This window comes from Aquarana catesbeiana, linkage group LG04 (genome assembly GCF_042186555.1).
Source record: "Aquarana catesbeiana isolate 2022-GZ linkage group LG04, ASM4218655v1, whole genome shotgun sequence".
Lineage (NCBI taxonomy): Eukaryota > Metazoa > Chordata > Amphibia > Anura > Ranidae > Aquarana > Aquarana catesbeiana.
This window is the reverse complement of record NC_133327.1, coordinates 350253201-350269334: the sequence shown is the minus strand read 5'-3', so window position 1 is coordinate 350269334 and position 16134 is coordinate 350253201. Positions and strand designations below refer to the sequence as shown.

General features: G+C 39.1%; 1 protein-coding gene across 1 annotated transcript in view; it reads left to right on the top strand.

Annotated features, from left to right (window-relative positions):
* USP45 (ubiquitin specific peptidase 45) overlaps positions 1-15494 on the top strand; it is a 317389-nt gene extending 301895 nt beyond the window's left edge. The window contains exons 16-18 of the mRNA XM_073626986.1: positions 2374-2460; positions 5508-5628; positions 9933-15494. Of these exons, the coding sequence (XP_073483087.1) occupies positions 2374-2460; positions 5508-5628; positions 9933-10060 (336 nt within the window). The 3' untranslated portion in view covers positions 10061-15494. The remainder of the gene's footprint in view (positions 1-2373; positions 2461-5507; positions 5629-9932) is intronic.
* The last annotated feature ends 640 nt before the right edge of the window (positions 15495-16134 follow it).

Genomic DNA, 16134 nt, shown 5'->3' with positions numbered 1-16134 from the left:
AACTCCATGCCCAAGAGGGTTAAAGAGGGTGCTGGAAAATAATGGTGGCCACACCAAAATATTGACATTTTGAGCTTAATTTGAACATTTTCACTTAAGGGCGTACTCACTTTTGTTGCCAGCGGTTTAGACATGAATGGCTGTGTGTTGAGTTATTTTGAGGGGACAGCAAATTTACACTGTTATACAAACTGTACACTCACTACTTTACATTGTAGCAAAGTGTAATTTCTTCAGTGTTGTCACATAAAAAGATATAATAAAATATTTACAAAAATGTGAGGAGTGTACTCACTTTTGTGAGATACTATGTGTGTGTGTGTGTGTGTATATATATATATATATATATACACACACACCAGTGCAGTCAGTATACAGTATATAATACACCGTATTGAAGTGGTTAAGGGGAATCCTATGACAGAATTAAGAAAAAAATGGCATGGGTTCCCCCCCCCCCATAACCCTTTCCCGGTGGTTGTGGGGGTCTGTGGGCGGGGGGGCTTATCAGAATCTGTAAGCCCCCTTTAACAAGAGGGCCCCCAGATCCCACCACCCCCCTATGTGAATGGGTATGAGGTACATTGTCACATAGCCCGTAAAATATGACGGGTTATAACCCTCTCTTGCTCTATTCAAAATGACAATAAAAGTTTTGCCTATAGTTCTACTTTAACAGCGCCCCAAAAGCAGGTCGAAAAAGTAGTGCATTTGTCTGAACTGGATTGCATGGGTTCTAGTGCGACCAAAAAAGCTACCCACGCCTTTTTCATATGGATGCAGTTTGATTTGAGCCATTCCAAATTAATGGTCTCAAATTGCACTGCACAGAATCGCATATAATTTTCACAGGAATGTGGTGCAGTTCCTGTGCAAATCACATGTGGTGTGCAGTGTGAACCAGGGCTCATGGTCTCTGCCCCGCTGGAGAGATTTTATTTCCTGTAATGGAAACAAAAGTTGTCAACAAAAAATTGGATGGTTTACCCTTGCCTCTTGCTTAGGTGACAACTCCTTTTGGATTTCCTTCAGTGTTCTGTCTCGGTAACAGTGATCCCCAGAACAGACAGAGGTGTGTGAATCACACCGTTTCAAACACAGACAGCCATACAAACCTGGCAGAGGCTCTAACTATTCCCTATTCTATTGAAAAAAATTAACTTTAAAGGCAAAGTTCACCTTTTTTTTTTTTTTTTTTTTTCTTTTTAATTCCAGGTCTCCTATGTACCAGTATAGCAATAATGTACTTATTTTGCAAAAATAAAACCACTTTCCATTGTACACAAGCTTACCTCACTCTCTTCATAGCTGTTTAAAAACACTGCTCACTTACTTCTGCCTTACTTCCTGGTCAGACTTTAGGTCATGACACAGGAAGGAGTTGACCAGCTGAGGGTACAGTGAGGGAAAAAAGTATTTGTTCCCCTGCTGATTTTGTCTGTTTGCCCACTGACAAATAATCAGTCTATAACTTTAATGGTAGGTTTATTTTAGCAGTGAGAGACAGAATCACAACAAAAATATCCTGAAAAACGCATTTCTAAAAGTTCTAAATTGATTTGCATTTTAATGAGTAAAATAAGTATTTGATCCCCTATCAATCAGAAAGATTTCTGGCTCCCAAGTGTCTTCTATACAGGTAAAAAGCTGAGATTAGGAACACTCTCCTAAAGGGGGTGCTCCTAATCTCAGCTTGTTACCTGTATAAAATAATAATAAGTGCAGCATATTTATACTAATATACAGTATGTACTCTCTGATGGATTGCATATGATCTTTGGTTTTTGTAAAGTGAGTAAATAGTATGTTGTATTGGTTAAAATGGAATTTGAGCAGAAAGCCAAATAAGAGGCTACACCACAGAAAATAATGTAATGCTATTTGCTTGACATTATATACCTAAACTCTGTGAAGGTATAGTTTTGCTTTACGGTCTTGGTTATACAAGGTGAGATTCAAGTATCAATACACGTCTATTATATTTAGACAATATTTGCTTATCCTGGAGTTTAGCTTTAACACACTGGAAGGTTGGTTTAACCACAGGTGTTGCCTATGGGACTGTTTTATCCAGATTCCTATTGATTTTTTTTTTTTTTTTTTTTTGATATTTTGATTTAGTGATTTTTTTAAAATATTTTAGTAGTAAAAGATATGCCTTAAGATGTTATGAATAGCTTTAATACATTGGTGTATTTCTAAAGTATCAAATTCCATCTGTGTATGCTATTTTATATAAATACTGCATCTCAAAATATAGACTCTATATATTGTTGTTTTGTGAATGTAAATAGTAGTTTTTAGTGCAAAAACATAAAAATTTCAGTTATGCTGACCTTGCCATGAAAATCATTCACCTATATTTTATTTCAGAATGGGCTAACACTGCGTAAAATCAATAGGCATGTGGCTTTTCCCTTCATTTTAGACCTGGCACCCTTTTGTGCTGCAACTTGCAAGGTATAGTAAAATCGAGAAATAAATTATGTATATGACAGACCCAACTGAGACAGGGGCTTTTGCAGGGGACTGCAGGGTAGCCTCTTGCCTACTGACTATTGGCCCTGACTTTTAAGGGAACACTACTCTTTGGGAGGTGTGTGCGCCTGGGGGACCCTTGGAGTGGTCTTTCTTCCGATTTGGGTCCATGTCTCCCCGAAACACACTGATTTGGGTCATTTGTGCCCAAACCAGCAATGACTGTTTTGTATTTAATATAAGGGGGGGCTAATTAGTGGGCTATAGCCCAATTAAACAAAGTGCATTCTACTAACTGCAAAAATAGGAGTATGTATTAAAAATGTGCTGTGCTGTTTTAGACTGTGAGATTTAGAGCAGATTTTAATATGATCAGCTCAAAGCAACCTAGTACTGGGATCTCCTGCTATAGTCTGTTTACTAAGGTGTTTATTGTTAGGTATGCCTCTCTCATTGGGTGCTTCCTAGGTGTGCTTTCTCATTTGAAATTTGGGTGACCTAATGTTTCTGTCTGCCTGATCATCTCTTGGAGATGTGATTAATATTGTGACCACTTTAACTTGTTATCGACCATTATAGGATGTTATGTGTTTATGCTTATAATAATGTGTAATGTACTTGGTGCATCCAGGGTTGTGGGTTGGGTGCTGAATGGTCTGGGCACCTCAGGTTGTTTAAGTGTCTAGTTGTTAATTAGATCACTGTCACCTATTAGTTGCTAGCGACAGATTAGCATACTGTTTATGTTGGCTGTTCCTTAGCTATGTTAATTATATTCCTGTTTACAGTTTGTACTGTTAGGGTAATCGGTATCAAACTCTTATCTGATCTTGCATGGTATATATTTTGTGTGAATTAACAATTAAGGGTTCCAGTATGCACCTAACCTAGTGTTGTCTAGTATCTTGGGTGCAATATTCGGCAAAAATTCCTGGTTCCAAACTGGAAGTAACTATATCTTGACGGAAGCATCCAAGCTGGGTGCTGGACAGTTCCAACACAGTGTAAGGTTCAACCTCGATGTGTGCTTACAGCTCTAAGCAATGTCATTTTATTTCAAAACATACAATAATCTACAATGTATTCTTGCATATTAAGACATTGTTGGAGGAATGAAATGTGTTCCTTATATTAGAGTTCCACTAAGGACAATTTAAAATATTTAGGTATTTAAATGCTTTCCAAGAAATAGCTGAGAAGTTAACCTATCAGGCCAATAAATATACTGTTGAGAAAAATCTGAAACCTATTAGCCAACAGCTCTTAGACTAACAAATGAACAGACTTTTATCTTTTTCTGAACACTACTGTTCCCCGCAACAAAACACCCTACTTCCCTGGTCAGCAGCATCGTCACTCCACTCAAATAAATTTGTGTGCTTGGCTGAGCTGATCATAGATATTTATGGAGCACTTTGCATATACAGTGCATGGCATGAAGGGTAGTGAGACTAGGACTAGCTTGCACGGATGGTAGGGAGATTATGTTAAGCTTAGTACACATGATCAGAAAATTGTACTAAAAATACCACTTTTGAAACAATCATGCGATAATCTGATCTTTAGTATACAGCTTTCGAGAGTCGATCAGGACAGGTCGTGCAAAACTTTCCAATGGGACAAGCACGAAAATATTTCTCGTACGATTTTCGTTTAATCAGTACAATTTTCGCCCAACAATATAATACATCACTTCTGATTTTTTTTTTTTTCTGTCATACGAGAATTTTTGTAACTTTAGTGATCTCTTCATTTTCGATGAGACTAGCATGCAAAAAAAAATGGATGATCATTTGTCCTATATTCTCATTGTGTGTACCAGGCTTAAAGCGGAATTCCACCCAAAAGTGGGAGCTCTGCTGATCTGCTTACAAAACACCACCCCCCCCCCCGGTGCCACGTTTGGCACTTTTCAGGCCCCCACTTCCGGGAGACTGCCCGTCCCTCAGAAGTTCGACCTCCTTTCTCCACCCCCGGGCCAGTTAGGAAAGCACAGCGCACTTCACGCATGTGCAGTGGGGTTTCCCTTACCATGAATAGCGACGGCAGCACCTGAGAGCCGACCCGAAAATCGGCTGGGGTTTGGACATCACGGGCTCCCTGGAAAAGTAAGTGTCCTTCTATTAAAAGTCAGTAGCTGCAGTATTTGTAGCTGCTGACTTTTACTTTTTTTCCCCGGTTACAATACTGCTTTAAGGCTACCCTCTAACAATCTATGGTTGACCGTAATTGAATATTGTGTTACCTTGGCTGCAATATTGTTCAACCAGGGGTTTCTGAGGTACTTACTAAGGGTGGAAATGGTTAAAAACGACACAGTTAGGCATCTGTTGTCTATTGTTGGTACCCCCTACAATAAGTCAAACTGTGGCTGTCTGGATGCCTTGTTTTGCATTGAGAGGAAGCAACTGCCCTAGTTCAACACCAACCTCCTTTATTAGCACTATTTAAATTAGCCTTGATATGTTTACCACAAGATTTCTTTTTTTTTCTTCTTTTTTTTTTTTTTTTTTTTTATTAAAAAGTGTTACTAAACCCAGGACCCTGCATTCACTATACACTACTAGTCTCCCACAGTACACAGAAAATGGAAATGTAATTATTTATTTTAGTAAATATAAACTGGTAAATACCTTCTCTCATCAGCAGTTAGAGCAGTCTTTTGATTTCTATCAGTGTCTGGTTAAAGCTTGTAGGAGGAGTTTTCATTCTGCTCTGACTATCCTATCAGGCTGCAAGACCCCTGACCCTCTGTACAGTGCTGATTGGCCCTGTTCTGGGAGGAGGAATAGAGAAAACAGGAACAAACACCCTTTTTACACAATGCGGAGGATTAACCCCTTAGGTTCCACAGTGAGTATAACAAGCGAGCTTTACTACATATACAGACTGATTTTACTGTTGTGGGTTTAGTAACACTTTAACTTTTAAAGAGAATGTAGTTGTTTTGCTCAACACATAAATGTGATAACTGTAATAGTTAATGTAGAATGAATTAATGATGGATCTTTCCGTTTAAACATGTGAAGAATGTGTTAGAAGAAAAAAGTGTTCTGTACAGTCTCTATGGAATAGTGGAGCACAGTGGATCTATGAGAGGAGGACACTATGTAGCATATGTCAAGATCCGAATGCCTTCTAAAGGACCAGGTGAAAACATCACTATTGCCTTTACATTTACTGTATATTATATGTGCAACAGTTTATCCTAATGTACAAGAATGCAGCCATTTGCTTTTTTTTTTGTAACTTTCCTTTCCACAAACATGATTCCTGCCTCTGTTCTGAATAGATTTATTGTTTCCAGTCACATTTAAGGCTCACCCTATACTGATAATTTTTCTCTAATTATATTACCTATCTACTGTATGGCAAGCCCAACTGGGAACAGTTTAATTGTAAACTTTCATAGTAAGCACCCTAAGAAAAATATAGTGTTTAGATTGGTTTGCTTCTTCATGTGGTGGGCAAGAGCTAAAAACGAATGCAGACTGAAAATGTGTATAATACATAATAATTGTAAATTGTTAACAAATCTGGCAGGAGCTAAAAAACCTGCAACAACTAATCCACTTAACAACGGCTTGGTCTCTGTAGCATATCGCTTTCTGAAAACTCCTTGATTTGCGATGTTTGTTTTTTTCTATTTGAAGATTTGTGTTCTGCTATGGCAAATTATGATAGCGCTTAAAGTGACATTAACCCTTTCACTGCCAAGCCGTACAGACTTACAGACGCACCTGTAGGTGGCCATCTCGATTCCCCTTCTCCTATAAGCTCATGATCACTTCAATGACCATAAACTTATAGTAGAATTTTTCAGCAGGCTCTAGTGAACAATTCTATAACTCTGATCGGCGGATTACAACGCGTTGATGAGAGTCATTAACCTCAAATATGGTCTCTTCTACCCAGGAGAGCTGCTACTCTCATGCACATTGCAGGATCGAGATGGGGCTCAGGTAAGTATTATACCTGGGGGGGGGGGGGGGGGGTTGTCGTAAACTGAAGTTTTTTTTTAACCTTCATGCAAGGTAAAAAGCCTTGTGCCTTTACAGCCACTTTAATTAGCAACATATTTGGCCCAGGTTTGTCCTTGACTGGGAAGTTCGGATGCCCTACATTTTTTATAAATAGACCCTATAGTCTAGAACTTAAAATAAAATAATAAAAATAGGATCTTCTTTGTTGGTAATTATACAGACACATATCTCCCATTATTATAGAAGGTTTTGGTTAAAGTATTCACTATTTGACTCAGTAATGTTATAAAACGAGTGATTAGTAATAGTCATTAGGCAGGGTTAAACTCTAAAAGAGGCACAAGGAAATAGAATGGTATCTTTGGGCACTAAATCGATATTGAACTGCCTGTGAACAGTTCTTGAGAATTTCACATCTGGTCCAACATTTGGAGGCTAGCTTAAAGTAAAGCTAAAGTTGCGGTATGTAGTTTCAACAAGTTCCAAATTCAGTGTCTATGTGATGCACAAGCCTCAAAAAGTAAACCAAAAAATTATTTTACCCTACCTGAATGAGACAGATCCCTATCCCCACAGATACCTATACCGTTAATCAAACTATTGAGCAGTCCAACTTTGTTCCTTGTTGCCTTATGTCTACCAATACTGCTGTGTATGTTACCTTAGCAAATTACTGTTGTTATATTTTGTATTTTTTATAAAATAATATATATAAAAATGATTGAAACAGAAATCTACAGTCTTTAAAATGACTCTATACCATCAGGGATAAGTAAGGTTTGCATTAAAGGAGAAGTCTAGCCTGAGCTTGTTTGCCTGGGCTTTACCTATGGGTCACAGGAGTGCAATTAGTTTTGCATTCCTGTGACCTGTTTTCAGCGGAGAGTAGTCTGAAGTCCGCTCTCCACTGATGTCACTGGAATCAGTCCAGGCAGCACGTCATCCCAACTTAGGAAGTCTGGATCCGCCAGCTTCCTGTACTAATGGCAATCTCAGCCTCTCAGCAAGCCGCTAAGATGGCCGCTCCCCATCCCTCCACAGCTTAGTGCTCCAGTGAGCGTGGAGGAGCAGAGAGGAGAGCTGCTGATTGACAGGCAGCATCTCTCCGCTCGGTGAGGTGAGAGAACTGAGCCATCGGCGATGTTCGGTGGCTCAGTTCCCAGTGAAGAGGCGGCGGGGAAAAGATGCAGCAATCGGTCCGATGCTGCATCCACCAAGGTAAGTATGAATCTCCAAAAAAAGAAAAAAAAACATACTTCTCTTTTAAATATTTTTTGAGAGTGGTAAAATGTTTAACTTTGTCCTAGATTGAATAAAAATGGCCCTTGCAGAGGTGATGTCAGTACACTTGTACCTACTGTATACCTTCAATCAAGAGCTGAAGTGGCTCATAACCAATGCCATCCATAACTATAAAGCAAACCAATTTGGAATGCTACAGGAACTTACTGTACCATTGAAGTTATAAAAAAAAAGGTTGTATGCAAATTAATTATACAATATCCCACAAAAGTGTAAATATTTTATTATATCTTTTCATGTGACAACACCGAAGAAATGATACTTTGCTACAATGTAAAGTAATGAGTGTACAGCTTGTATAACAGTGTAAATTTACTGTCTCCTCAAAAAAAACTCAACACACAGCCATTAATCTCTAAACCGCTGGCAACAGAAGTAAGTACACCCCTAAGTGAAGATGTCCAAATTGGGCCCAAAGTGTCAATATTTTGTGTGGCCACCATTATTTTCCAACACTGCCTTAACCCTCTTGGGCATGGAGTTCACCAGAGCTTCACAGGTTGCCACCGGAGTCCTCTTCCAGTCCTCCATGACGACATCACGGAGCTGGTGGATGTTAGAGACCTTGCGCTCCTCCACCTTCCGTTTGAGGATGCCCCACAGATGCTCCATAGGGTTTAGGTCTGGAGACATGCTTGGCCAGTCCATCACCTTTACCCTCAGCTTCTTTAGCAAGGCACTGGTCGTCTTGGAGGTGTGTTTGGGGTTGTTATCATGTTGGAATACTGCCCTGCGGCCCAGTCTTTGAAGGGAGGGGATCATGCTCTGCTTCAGTATGTTGGAGTACATTCATGGTTCCCTCAAAGCAGCCCTCATGCAGCCCCAGACCATGATATTCCCACCACCATGCTTGATTATACACTAGACACACTTGTCTTTGTATCCCTCACACATGCTTGACACCATCTGACCCAAATCAGTTTATCTTGGTCTCATCAGACCACAGGACATGGTTCCAGTAATCCATGTCCTTAGTCTGCTTGTCTTCAGCAAACTGTTTGCGAGCTTTCTTGTGCATCGTCTTTAGAAGAGGCTTCCTTCTGGGACGACAGCCATGCAGACCAGTTTGATGCAGTGTGCAACGTATGGTCTGAGCACTGACAGGCTGATTCCCCGACACCTTCAACCTCTGCAACAATGCTGGAAGCACTCATATGTCTATTTCCCAAAGACAACCTCTGGATATGATGCTGAGCATGTGCACTTAACTTCTTTGGTCAACCATGGCGAGGCCTTTCCTGAGTGGAACCTGTCCCGTTAAACCGCTGTATGGTCTTGGCAACTGTGCTGCAGCTCAGTTTCAGGGTCTTGGCAACCTTCTTATAGCCTAGGCCATCTTTATGTAGAGCAACAATTCTTTTTTTCAGATCCTCAGAGAGTTCTTGGCCATGAGGTGCCATGTTGAACTTCCAGTGACCAGTATGAGAGAGTGAGAGCGATAACACCAAATTTAACACACCTGCTCCCCATTCACACCTGAGACCTTGTAACACTAACGAGTCACATGACACTGGGGAGGGAAAATGGCTAATTGGGCCCAATTTGGACATTTTTACTTAGGGGTGTACTCCCTTTTGTTTCCAGTGGTTTAGACATTAATGGCTGTATGTTGAGTTATTTTGAGGGGACAGCAAATTTACACTGTTATACAAGCTGTACACTCACTACTTTACATTGTAGCAAAGTGTCATTTCTTCAGTGTTGTCACATGAAAAGATAGAATAAAATATTTACAAAAATATGAGGGGTGTACTCACTTTTGTGAGATACTGTATTTACAAAAATAAAGGACAAATGACCAAGGAGCTGATGGACAGGTTTTATCGAAATAAGTACTACAAATAAATTTACACTAGATTGTAAGCTCTAACGGGCAGGGCCCTCTGATTCCTCCTGTATTGTAACTGTACTGTCTGCCCGAACGTTGTAAAGTGCTGTGCAAACTGTTGGCGTTATATAAATCCTGTATAATAATAATAATACACTAAGCATAGAGATAGAGCTGTCAGCACAGGGTATGTTAGACGTTGATTGGCTGCTATCAGGTTACACAAAGGACACTCTGCTAATGTAGGCCAGTTGCTATATGTAGTGTTATACTGTATATGTACTAGTAACATTTGTTTGGCCATTGTTGTTTTAATGCTCACATTTTTGTTTGCTTTACAGTACTGAAAGATGGAGCAACGTCTTCTTCCAGCCAATGGGTGTATATTAGTGATACACACATACAGATGGTGGATGAATCCAGGGTGCTAGCTGCTCAAGCTTATCTTTTATTTTATGAAAGACTGTAGTGAAAGTTCTTTTGAACTTTGCTCTAAAGCACATTTTTACTCATAGGTCTACGCCAGGATTTGCTAAAGAAAGGGAAATCTAGGAAAATATGCTTACATGTGTTTGTAATATGACAATAGTAATTGGTTTTCAGTTCATGCTTTTTCCTTGGCAAGGTATAATAACAGAGTGTAAATTCATATTAGGTCAATTTGGACCTAATCTAATTATCATCGGCCAATGTATCCCATTGTAATAAAATTTATCTAGAGGAATGTGGCCAGAAATACTGCTTGAGCTACTGCATTTCTGGTTTTAGGTTTAACCACTCAAATCCCCGCTCACTTTGACTCATATCACTCCTCTCTTGGCCAGCTCACTCTCACTCATATCACTCCCCCTCTGCATGTTACTCTCCTCCTAACCAGCTCCATCTGCAAAGTGTGCCCTCTGCTTTGCCAGTGCACCCTTGCTCCAAATAAAATGATGTACAAAAAGACCAAAGTAAAGGTAAAACCAAATCCTAATGCCAGTTATAGCATGTTACCATGGAAATGCAAGGGCAGCAGAACCTGGTAGAATGCTGATGAGATACAGTATATATGTGGCTGATGGCAGTAAAAGTGGGCCATAACAGATCCTATACTAGCAAGTGATGCTTCTCCTGTATATTACTTGTGAAAATTAAATAACCTTTAATTTCCTGGGATATAATAATAAGTACCTGCAATGGATGGAGTGCTCATTATCACAGTCTGTTGGAATATCTGCCTATAAATGTGTCCAATCCCTCACTCTTTAATGCAGAAGAGTCGAGGATCAAATGGCTGGATGTGTATTGCTGTCGTTGCTGAGTCTCAGCGCTCTAATATTTTGTTAGAGGATATGCCAATATTTCCCTGCCTGAAATGTTTACGGGAGAGCTCCTGGAGACCTTTCCAGAAAGGCCAAATGGTCTTCCTAAAAATACATGGGACAACATTACTCATGAGACACCCAGTCCAAGCCCTATTACACTTGTCCCTAGCAAATACAGTTGTGCATTTTAAAGGAAATATTATTTAAAAAAAAAAACTTTCGTGTCTAGGCGCCCTCTAGGTAATGTAAACAACAGTGGGAATTAGTTATAATATTATTTAGAAGAGTTTGTAGGTAGTGGGCTTATCTTTTGGGGCTTCCTCTTTATTATCATATACAATACTGTTACATCATACATTGTTTTTGGCCAGTAATTCAGTTAATTTTTACAGGTTCTGCATTTTGCTATACTAGAACACTATTTTTGAGCACGAGGAGAAGCCAGAATCTGTAGCAGCTGTGCTTGGAGACCTGTCAGCTTCTATATTTCTTTGTCAAACTGAAACTGAAGAGGCTGAAGATAAAGGTTGATTGGTTACCATGCAAAGCTGCTCCAGATTTTGATAAATCCCCCCTAATCCATTTAATCATTAAACATGGTAGCATGGTCTATATGGTACAAAAATATGAAACCATTTAAAACTGGTGGAGTAATATTGAAGAGGTGGAAGAAGCACAGATCCAAAGAATAGATGAAGTAGAAGCAGTAGAATGTATAGGCTGCAGGTCTTTAAGTACAAGCTTCCTCTCCAGCAAGGAGAACAGCAAACCAAATCAGACTAGCATTTAGGCACACATTGCCTTAAGTTAGCTGTACATTATACAATCTGATTCTATACCGCCTTTTAGATCTACTATTAACTTTATATGCAATTTAAATAGATTGTTTAGGTATGTCTTTATATTACAACATTTTAAAACTTAAGGACACAAAGATTGTACAATCTGACGGTATAGTGTATGGTCAGCTTTTGATCATTTCACACTGCAGATATACAGCTACAGTATAAAGCTCTACACACAGGAAGTATAGTGTCATGTTTTTGCAGGAGGAATTTAAGGCAGAATGTACAATTTTCAGGGTTTTGTTTAGACACAATTACATTTCTAGATGTTCTCTATAAGAAAGCCGATGTCCACTTTTTTCTGTATTGCACAGGCTGTTTTATGTTATTACTTTTGTTTATGCTTTCAGACATTATAGTCAGCCTGAGTTCATTTTTGATTTGCAACATTTATTGCTACTGTATTCTGCAGTGTACTCCTGTAAATGTTTTTTATTTTTACTTCATTTTTTTGTACCCTATACATGTCAAAAAAATATTGATAACATACATGTATGATAGTGTTCTATTAGCAGATATGTATTTATTTATAAGCATCACTACTGAGATGTGATAGTTTGCTTATGTATAACAGTGTTGTTTGCTTTTGAAGTTTATAGGTCTTGTGTGTTCTTTTGAAACCACATGATATTTTTTAAACTAAAAGGAATTCTATTTTAATTTTGCATGAAGCTGTGCCAAAGTACCCAACACAAACAATGATTTTAGGCGTTATACATTTTACTTTCTTTTATTTCCATACATTTTTATTAGTCATACATCTTACACTTGCCTAATATTTTTACACACAGACATGACACAAAGGAGAGAAGACAAACTAATAGGGGTATATATCCAGTAATACTTTACAGCTTATTTAATCCAGCCCTCACTCCTTATTGGCCCTATTTTCAGGACTGCTGTTAGAAAGGCTGTACAGGCCCCATGATTTCTAACAGGGCCCTGCCTAACCCCCCACCCCCACCCCTTAGAGTGCAGCAGATCACCAGCACTAACTTTATCCACCTATGCCTTAAAAATTTAAATAAAGTCTTACCTCTGCTCTCACCTCCTGGGCCCCTTTGTTGACTTGATGTGGCCCAGGGAAATGTAACATTAGCCTTGTTAAAGGAGAAGTATAGCCAAAGTTTGTTTGGCTGTACTTCTCCTATGGATCACAGGAGTGCAATTTGTTTTGCTTTCCTGTGATCCGTTTTAGGCAGACTGCAGTCTGCTCTCTGCTGACGTCATCAATGTCAGTCCAGGCACCGCGTCATCATGAACACGGAGTCGGGAGTTCCGCCAGGTGCCTGGACTGACACACCCGGCTCAGCCTCTCTGAAAGCCTTAGATGGACGCCCCGCCCCCTCCACAGCTCAGCGCTCCAATAAGCGAGGATGGGGCAGAGCAGAGAGCTGTAACTGACAGTCTACAGCTCTCTGCTCACAGAGCTCTGAAAACCGAGTGATCAGCAGTGTTCAATCACTTTGTTCTCAGTGCAGAGGCAGCGGGGGACCGATGCAGCAATCAGGCCGATGCTGCATCCACCTAGGTAAGTATTAATCAGGGAAAAAATAAATCATTTACTTCTCTTTTAAGGAAGTAGGAGCGAGGGTGTGGTCTAGTATAAGCCAATTATTAGTTTAGGCAGAAATGAACAATAAATCTGTCCCAGGTCCCCTGTTTAGCTGATGGGGCTTGGGCCCAGTACAACAGGACCGGTTGTATTTCATATCAGCAGCCCTGCCTATTTCACTTCAAATACTTTCTTTTATTTTTTTCATATTCCATCCTTATCCTCCTTGTACTTTTCTAATTCTTTGGCATATTAGGAAAACATTGTCAACCATCAACAACATAATGTTTCATTTCTGTACCACAAGATTTGCATACAATTATACAGGATTTTAGAAAGCTAAAAGAGCTACATATAAAACTTCTGTATAGTGATTAAACACAATTCATGCATCCTTGATCTGGTTTACAGCCCATATCTTGTTATGCGAAACATGCTACCTCCCCCTTACACCCATCCAGCAAATTATACTCAAATAACTGTATCCCTCACTGGTGCCACTTTCAGGAGTCACAACTGATTATCCAGAGCTGCAGTAGACCTGTCACCTTTTTTCTGACATCTCTCCACTGGAGTTTTCTGAGGACCCTGTCACTGGGCAACTAAAAGGAAGTGTCCAGATCACCTAGGCAGTGACGTGGACATCCAAAGAAAGTTTGGCTTTAGGTAAACTAATATCAGATTGCAGTGGGCGCATTGAACATTTTCATTGGTTCTCTTCATTGTTTTACTAAATAAACCCACTACAGTACAATCAAACACAACCAGACTTACTTTGCAAAGAATATCCAATCAAGTGCAAGGAAATTAAACAGCATTTTTGTATGCACATGATTGGATGACGGAAATCAGCAGAGCTTCACTGCATTCAACTTATCTTGCAAAGTGCACAGTCTATTTGCCTCTAGTAAATCAACCCCATAGTTCATTTTTTACTAAATAAACCCACTACAGTACAATCAAACACAACCAGACTTACTTTATTTGTTGTATATGGTGGTTCTGATTACATAACATTATACATATCTTATTGTTACAATCAGATGTAATTGCACATTCAGTGGGGAATTCTGGGTCAGCACAGAGCATGGCTGGTATATATGTATACGCATAGGGGTTTATTTACTAAAGGCATATGGACTGTGCACTTTACAAGTGCAATTGCACTAATTTTCCCTAGAGCTTAGTGAATGTGGTGAAGCTTTACTTTGCAAAGAATATCCAATCAAGTGCAAGGAAATTAAACAGCATTTTTGTATGCACATGATTGGATGAAGGAAATCAGCAGAGCTTCACTGCATTCACTAAGCTCAGGGGAAAATGAGCGCAACTTAACTTGCAAAGTGCACAGTCTATTTGCCTCTAGTAAATCAACCCCATAGTTCATATGTGCTCCAGTAATACATTATATATAGCTCTAAAGGAAAATAAACAAAGAAATCTTGAAAAGAACAATACTGTATACAATCTATACTAAAACAATATCACAGAAGTATGTTAAAGCAGGGAAAACTTGCTCTTGTTATAATCCATATTTCAGGGACGGCAAGTCAGTTACTTTACTGAGTGCATATATTTTTTACATTTAAATAAAAAATAAAAAAAGATTGGTACACTGTTTACTTTGGAACGGTTGCTAAAGTGTGTTTGTGTGTGTGTGTGTGTGTGTGTGTATGTATATATATATATATATATATATATATAAAATATGATATTGCAGGTAAAATAATGAGCCTTCAAGATGTGGCACCCACAATCAGTGAATGTCAGGCTCCTACAGATCCTGCCTATAGCTCTCTGCCTGAGCTGTAGGAAGAGTCTGCATGCTCATAGTCTGTTGAGAACTAGAAGTCTGTTTGCCTCAGTGGTAGAAGGGAATTGTTATTTTTTTTCATTCACAGATTGCTGTGAATGAATCCTGAATTTATGTGTGACAACGGCTGTGCTGAGAAGAACCCCTTTCTGCTTTTAGAGGGGGCTGGTAATTCCCAACATGTTACATGTTACACACTAAATACAGATGTATCATGTTGATAAAGGTGAACCTACTCTTTAAATATTTGTTTTCAGCAGTATGCACAGATGAAAATACACATAATTTGGCTTTTATTTACCAGAGAATGCATAACGTTTATTCACAAACATTGATAAATGTTCTATAAGTTATATTTTTACTTCATATTATTCTTTATGTGCCTTGGCAAATAATGACATGTGATGTAAATAAAATATATTTAGACTATATTTATGGACTGCTTTCCTGTTTTCAAATAGGGGCACGATGTGAGCCTCATGGGTACAGGGGGCCTTAATGTGGGGGTGAGCTAGATACAAACACACTTTACCACCTTCCTTTCCAAAAAGGAGCATACATCCCTTCAGCTCTGGTAATAGTTTGTGTTTAAAAGTATAGATAAGCAGATTAGCCACTAAAATGAGCTACATATTTCACCACTGTTACTCCCTGATTAACAACCGTTGAGATAAGATATCAGCTGCATAGGAAGTGCATAGGTTTTACAGAGTTGGGAGACTATAGACTCGCATTGTGGGAAGGAGCAGTAAAGCAAAACTATTGTGTAGCACTGTAAAGCAGGAAGCCGAGTCTGCATATGTGACCGCAAATAATGCTTACCCCATGGACATATAAAATTGCAAACTATTCATAGAAACAAGATTTTAAGTACCTGGCTAGAAAGCTGATTGCCAGATTTTGCTTGGCAGCCACTGTGCCTGCTAAGGAGCAGTGGATCGATTGCCTATGTTAACTCCCTTCTACCTAGAAAACAATTAGCTTATCACCATCGAAAAGCAGATAATAAATTTATTCTCATTT